At 32.0% G+C, this 8,252-nt stretch overlaps 1 protein-coding gene across 1 annotated transcript; it reads left to right on the plus strand.

Annotated features, from left to right (window-relative positions):
- The first annotated feature begins 2,804 nt into the window (after positions 1-2,804).
- LOC125059918 lies at positions 2,805-7,857 on the plus strand. The gene is made up of 4 exons (XM_047664615.1): positions 2,805-2,928; positions 6,821-6,890; positions 7,084-7,117; positions 7,368-7,857. Exons 1-4 carry the CDS (start codon positions 2,880-2,882, stop codon positions 7,590-7,592), a joined length of 378 nt encoding a protein of 125 aa, XP_047520571.1. The 5' UTR covers positions 2,805-2,879; the 3' UTR covers positions 7,593-7,857.
- Positions 7,858-8,252: the final 395 nt, after the last annotated feature.

Here is an 8,252-nt window from a genome sequence, read left to right on the forward strand (position 1 = left end):
TGAACACTTCTATGAAATCAATAAAAATTATCGTACTTATATTTTTTTATAATTATTATTTCAGACTGATGGTGAAGGCGTTGTATACTTCGTGCCTATTCCGATTGAGATTGTTGATACTGTTTACGACGTATACGCAGTTTGAACATGATTCGAATTAATAAATATTCAAATATTAAATAATTTCTTTGAAATGTATTTTCGTATTATTAAAATAGCTTCTCTAATCAAGTTTTTAATGTAAAAGTCCTGTAACGTTCTTAAATGGGTGATGACGCATTGTATTTTTGATGGACCATTTATTTAAGACCAGGGAGCTTAGTAAAGATGCCTTAACAGTAGAGAGTCGGAAACTAATTTTTTATGAAAATTTGTCGACTCGAACTGTCATTTTCTTGACATGACATTGCATCTTGACTAAGCTCTCAGTAGCTCTTATCACTTATGTGCATAACGACTACAATTTATTTGTTGGCAATAACAAATGACTGCCTATTAATAAAAGTTGTTGGCAAGTCTGATTCAGCAATAACAATGCGATGTCAACTTATGTTTAGTTATACAAATTTTTATTAGTCTTTTATTAAGCATTGCAGCACCTCCAAGTCCATTGAAGGAACGTCTATTTGCACATCATTATCATGAAATTGCTTATGTCAAAATGAAAAATTACCAAAGTTTAAATAAATTATAGCTTTTTGTCTTTTATGTAACCTAACTAATTAAAATATTTTATAACGAAAAAATTCTTGAAAATGTCTATATAATATTATTTATTTATTAAAAATTAAAAGTTTCGGATCTAATTATGAAGTATTATTTCATATAATATATTTGTTTGTTATAGACAATTATAATAAGACCCGAATTAAAACGTTCTCCTTCTAGGAAAAGGAACTCTTTACGACTATGGCTTATTGACAAAACATAACATATAACATTCTTAATAATAACTATACGTTCAAATATCGAGGAAAGACAAACATGTTTTGACAAATGTTCAAAAATTTGCGTCGTAGGCCGTAGCCCCGATGGCACAAGTCTGAGTATATAGAATACTAAACGTCCATTAAAAATAACTTGCTTGATTAAATCGAATAGAGTACCTTAAAGAATTTAATGTGACCCCAATGTCTGAAATCAGTAGGGCCGATGGATAATACTATTATGCATATTCACATTATATTTATGCACACAGAGACAAGCAGTCTTAAGCGTTACCGACGATTCGAAGCAAATACCTATATTGTATCCGCAAAGAATCCTCTTAATCTAAACACATACAACCTTTTTACTTCTTCATATTGACCCCATGGATCTATGAATCCGCCCTTGTAAAAGGCGGGTTCGTACCCGAAATACAAAACAATAATAATACTATTTAACTCGTATTAATTATAATACTACGAGTATATTGACGTAATCAATGTGCGCAGAAATAGGATAATTATTATTATCACACAAGTCAACGGGAATGAACATCTGTCGAAGTACATATGGGTAGAAATTAGCTGTGCAAAAATCAATCTGGAACTGTTTAGGAAAAACAGCTTTTGTATGGCAATCAAGGTTTACAATAATTTACCAAAAGAATTAAAAGATCTTCCGACTAGAGTTTTTAAAAAGCGACTTGGTGTATACCTCTGGAAAAAATTTATTATTCATTAAATTATTATTTGCGTGAGACACTGTAATTGATATAAATTTAATAACGTGATATGATGTACGATACAAATAATATAAGAATTGACCAATTCATATGACTAATAATGTAAAATTTAAAATTCCTTTAAAGACAAATTAGCGCGCCATTGTGTGTGGCAGAATATGCGAACTTACGATTGTACATTGTACAACTATACACATTTTTGTACCATATTCTTGCAATAAATTATTATTATTAATACTCGCGTACAGCTAGAGAAAGACATGCCTTAGCATCATATCTTTTTTTTCAGTGTATGAATATTACTTAATATGAGTAGTTCTGTGATAAACAATTATCGTTACATCGGCATATGACAAAATAAAACAAATTTTGATGGTGTTTCAATTGTTTTTATCGTTAGTTGACATGCATTTTTGCTTTGTGTAAAATTGAGTAATAAATTCAAAAAAATATCCTAATTTCATGATACGAAATATTCGATAACAAAATAACTTTGGTAGGTTTGTGAATATTTTAGTATTGTTCGCTAAACACCAGTGGCGTAGCTAGGCAACCAAGGGCCCTGGGGCAAATTGAAATATGGGGCCCCCCTGTTGTGTAAACTGATTAGGTTTTATCAAATAAAAATATACAAATACTTTAAAAATGCTAAGCTACTGGATAAGCAACCTGTCATATTTATTTTGAAAATGGGAGAAACTTCCAAAATTTCTCTTCGATCGAGATTTCTGGTAAGGATTTGAGGGCCCCGGGGCACTGCCCCGCCTAGCCCCTAGGTAGCTATGCCACTGCTAAACACCAATTCAACAAAATATTTGTCCAGTTAAGTCAACATGAATAATTTTATTAAGTTGAAACGAAAGTAATTAACAATATTGGCGTATTAAAATTTTCTATCGACTTATGCAAAGCCGGGCTTCCATACTTACTTACAAAAACTGACTTACGAAGGCAATTTCCGTGTACTTAAAAGAATAATTTACTTTCAGCATAAACAACATGTCTGTAAATATGATGTGACGAATCTTTACAATTTTCAACTTGTCAAGAGAAAACAATGGATTCCTAAATAATTGATCTACCTTGTTTCAACAAAAGGATATTTTAAAATGGCACTCGCAATTTAACATATAAATCTAGTAGTCAACGAAGGCTTTTAACATAGTAAATCTAAACTTCGCTGTGACCGGTTCGACTACGTAAATTTAAAATGATTAAAATTTTTGTGTTATTCGCTGCGATGTGTGCGCTTGTTACAGGTAATTTTTTAACTAATATATCAGTAATATTGATAATAATAAAAATACCGTTGATATTCAGGATAATATATGAAATTATATAAAATTCTCGTGTCGCGGTGTTTGTGGTTAAACTCCTCTGAAACGGCTCGACCGATTCTCATGAAATTTTGTGTGCATATTAGGTATGTCTGAGAATCGGACAACATCTATTTTTCATCCCCCTAAATGTTAAGGGTAGTCCACCCCTAAATATTTTTTTATTTTTAGATATTTTTTTCTGTTTTTATTTTTTTATGATACAGCATTAAAAAATACATACAACCACAAACTTTCATCCCTTTACGATCAACCCCTATTTTTTTATTATAAATGATATATATGGCAAAACGACGTTTGCCCGGTCAGCTAGTATATATATATAATATACTAAATGCGTAAATAAAATTGTTGTTGAATTAATACGTACGAGGTTAAATTACTGATTAATAAAAATCGAACTTTTTAAAATGAGAAGAAATTCTATATAATAGTTAATATTTCGAGATTTTTGTCTATGTTAAAACGTGTTTGGTATGTTGTCAATTGTTTGATAGTTTTAATAAAACATATGACCGTCATATGTCATGGTCAACTGGCGCTTGACCTCAAAAATTGTCAAATTTTAATATCTCGTATTGATAAATATATAGTAATTTACAACATAGAAGTGTGAAGGTTTGTCTTTACACAAGTAGGAGTATATTTTTGCAAATTTATAATTGATAAAATAATAATAATAGAAGAGTAAATAAATCAAGGTTATAAAAATAGCAAAATTATGTTATAAGGAATTTTTAATACATATTTTATTCAAACATTTTTATCAAAACAATAACAAAACGGAACGGAAAATATCAACATAAAGGCAGGCTTAGAAAATGCGCACTAGAATATCTTCATATATTTTTCTTTTAAACAACTATTAACAACGATTACGAATCAAGCGTAAATAATAATATTACATAATTTCTAGTATTATAATTTCTGTAATCTCTTTAAATTGTTTCTGTAAATAAGTTATCATATGTCTATCTATTTCCAAAAAAATCGTATTAAAGGCCGACGACGCCCACGCGTTAGGGAACGTATCTATGTGCAGTTTTTACAATATCATATTATGTCAGATTTTCCCTTAAAAATGACTCAGGGTCTTTCAACACAGAGACTAATTTTAATAGGCACACAACGCATTCGCAAGTTATGCCACTGTGCCCTTTTACGTGCATAAAATGTTTCAGACCATTAACATTTTTTCTTATTTCCCGGATTTAAAAAAGAAATTTTACTTTGAACAGATAATAAACATCTAAAAATAACCATGATAATGTTTGTATCTTTAATTATCACATTAAGTAAACTGCGACATTGCAATTTCGTGTACGTGTTGGTCATAAAGGAAAATAATCGTAGCGGATCTAAAAGATCTTTTGTAAACACATTTTATAATATAAGAGGATATATTTAAATACCTTTAGGCAGGTAGGCTTTAGGCTTTATATAAGGCATGTCTTAAGTGCTAAACAGTGGTAAGTGAAAAAAAAATAGTTCGCAACAAAAGTGTCTTCACTAATAAAGACTGTAAATAGTGTTTTTAGACACCGCAGCGTGAAATTTTACGCATGCGGTCCAATCCCGCGTGCGTGAGCAACACACCGCGTGACACTAAAAGCGCCCTAACTGCGTGCCTGATAGGCTATGATCCTACATTATTTATCCCTGTTTATAAAAAATCATTAGGTATAGGTAAGTTAGTAAATTAGGTTAGACTTAAATTACTTATTAGACTTAAGTTAGTCGTACAGAGAAAATTTATAATATACGATAGATTAATAAAAGACGAGTGTTTGTCTCTTACTGAGCAAAATTGCTGGAAATCTCTCTCTTATAAATGTCAATACTAAAAAAAAATCAAGTTAAATTTAGATTTCCTAAATACATAGCGGGTGAGAACTCGCAAGAAACACTCCGCCAGTCTTTTTAATCGTCGAATTTTGGTGTAAAAAGATGAGTTGTAAGGAACCACTACGCACTGCGTATGCAACAACGTATATAGGGAAGGATATTATAATTATCTAATATATAAAATTCTCGTGTCACTATGTTCGTTCCCATACTCCTTCGAAACGGCTCGACCGATTCTTATGAAATTTTTTATGCATATTCAGTAAGTCTGATAATCGGCTACTATCTTTCAAACCCCTAAATGTTAAGGGTGGTCCACTCCTCAATTTTAATTTTAATTTTTTTAGAATTTTTTTTTAGTTTTTATTTTTTAGTGACACAGCATACAAAATACATACAACCCTTAATTTTCACCCCTCTACGGTCAACCCTTAGTTTTATTATAGAAGATAGTTATTTTATTGAACTAAAAAAATGTTTCCTAGAAATAATATACATCGCAACACGACGTTTGCCGGTTCAGCTAGTTTTACTATATAATTTCATTTCGATGGTGTCATCCCACAACTGAGTTTCATAAGACACTTTGCCGCACATCACTTCTATCTGGTACCAGCTGACATGTCACCGTCGAGGCATTTCCGAACTAATTCGACATAGAGTCAAGTAAAGAGGGTACCAACTCTTAAAAATTCCGCCAATCTCGAGTCTTCTAAATTGTGAGGGTGGTTTCACTTAGTGGTATATCCCTGGTTCACTCATTCCATGTCCTTGAGCCATGGACAGCTTCAATGCCACACGTTCTACGTGACGGTCTTTTCAAACGACTTTGAAGGACGTAGATTTTATCTAACATAAACAAAACACTAACTCCTAGGGCCGAAACACATAAGCGCGTTGCGGCGCCGCGCCGCTGAAATCGGCAGTGCGCTATAGCGGTGCGGCGCCGCAACGCACGACGTGAATTCCAGCGTTATGACGTCATACTTGTTGACAAGGATGCAGTTTGTTTCTAACACTCTTGCAAACAACACGTGTCAACCGAGAAGCAGTTTTAAACCTATTTGTTTTACCTTAAAGTTAAGCCCAGCATTTCCAAAGCAGTAACTGGTTTTCTTCCTTTATTTTTTTTCTTCTGTATATATTTTGATAACTCGCTTAATAGCTCTTCAAATGATGATATACTCATTCTAAAGTAGGCAACAAATTTTTTTTCGTCTATCTTTAATGCTTCGTATTTTTTAGAAAAGAACTCGCCATTTGGATTCATACCCTTACTTAATGGATGTATCCAGTATCTTCTTTGCCGTATTTTTAAGATAGAATAATGTCTTCTTAATAACAAATAAGCAATAAGTTTATTACGATCCATCGCAGAGAGACGTCTATCCACACTCAAAAATCACGAGAAAATGGTTGCCCTACCATAATGCCCTGTTTCGCGACGCCGCAACGCGGCAACGCAACTGCCGATTTTGGCGTTGCGGCGCCGCAAAAATAAGCAGTTTGCGTTATGTGTTTCGGCCCCTAAAGTTACATTACCGTTTACGCGACGGAAAAGCGATTTTTCGTATTTAAAGCACAATGTCTCGTTTCTATCGAGGTGGAAGTTTAAACTGAAATTTATTTGATTAATTGCATATTCGCCGTACTTCCGTAGTATAAATGTACTAGATTGTACATTTTGCCTTAGTTTAACTATTTCAAGGATTATTAGATGCGGACAAACCAACTCTTCAGCAACATATTATGACCTTAGTTTTGTAGTGTGGTGATTCAGGCACCTATGTTAAACCCATGTTTTTTGATATCTATTTTTAATTTATATTATTTAATCGAAAAAAATATGTACACATTACATATTTTTACAAACAATGATTACGAACATGATATTGATGGCCACAAGGGTTGTGAAATAATGTTAAATATTAATCGTTTTCAAAAACTTTCATGATATTTTTTTCAACAGGCAACACACTCTCAGTGGAAGATTTTATAAAGGCTGCCTCGGCTGGTGACTTCAAAACTCTACGTAAATTGTATGTTACATATTTTTTGCCTAAATATTTGATCTGATCACTGAGTTCTTAAATACAAGCTGTGAATATTCTTTTTTCAAATACCGAGAGATTAACTTTAATTCAATACGTTTTTAACAATTCTTTATATAATTAGTTTTATGGTATGGCATTACATATTTTAATTTAATTGATTAAAAATCTTTTTTTACAGTGTCAACCCCAACTTCGCATTCGATAATTTCCCGGTAAGTTTATTATTATTTATAAATGATGAATCTTATAAATAAAGCTATAAAATAAAAGCCCAATTGGTCCGATCTGCCGTAAATATATGGCAATCCTACTTCAGTATTTTTATTGATGTGCTCAGAAGATTTGTTTTTGTTTTGTGGACAAAAACATTCTAGTTAGAAAAACACATAATTGTAAAATACGTTAATAACAGGAGTTCACTTAAAAAGCCCATATAAAATTTTAATAAATAAATATCTTTAGGGCCAGCCTAATCTGAACACGGACGTGGCTAGTCTACAACCAGGCCCTGGAGCTCACGTCTTCGGTCAGGCTGAGTCAAGCTTTTCTTCATACTCCAACAACAACGGTCAAGTTGCAACTGAAAGTGGAGGCTACGGACTCATCAACAAGGACGGAGTAGTTAGCTCATACAGTTTCACTCCGAAAAATATTGTAACGCCTGTTGAAAATATTCCGCAAAACTGAGAGTTGCAAATTGCTATATTTTTTTTTGTAGGCGATAATATGATTAGATAAGTTATTTAAATACTGTCACCAAATATTATGTAAGATTACGTACCGCACATTTATATAAAGTAGATTTAATTGGTCTATGATTTTAAAAGTACAGGCTTTACATATTACATTTGAAATTATATCAGTTTCCGTTTATTTACGTTGTTTATAGAAAATATTAAAAGCATATTAGAACCAAAATGTTTAAGGAATAAATGTATTGATATTTTTAAAATGTGTTATATTTGCTTACCGATTTTCTTGATTCTGCCTTCTATGCCTTCTATATTTTATATTAGATCCGAAAGTCTACACTTCTGGCGAAAATAAAACACAGAAGAACCCATAAACGAACGAAGTCCACCTAGTCTAGCTAAAATTTATTATTTTACAGTTTTAACCGGAAAATCTAATATTTATCTAAATTTAAAATGGCGACCATGGTTCATACCATAGTTATCGTATACTATTAAATGTAGAAGAAGCGAGTTATTAGATGAGCTTTCTGGACTTTCCTAATTTTTGCAATAGAAATAAACAATTTTAAAATATAGCAAACTCAAACTCAAAATCAATCAAAAAATCTTATGCATATAGGTAACCAAGTACTTTATACGATCAACGTACGTC

This window comes from Pieris napi, chromosome 20 (genome assembly GCF_905475465.1).
Source record: "Pieris napi chromosome 20, ilPieNapi1.2, whole genome shotgun sequence".
Taxonomy (NCBI): Eukaryota; Metazoa; Arthropoda; class Insecta; order Lepidoptera; family Pieridae; genus Pieris; species Pieris napi.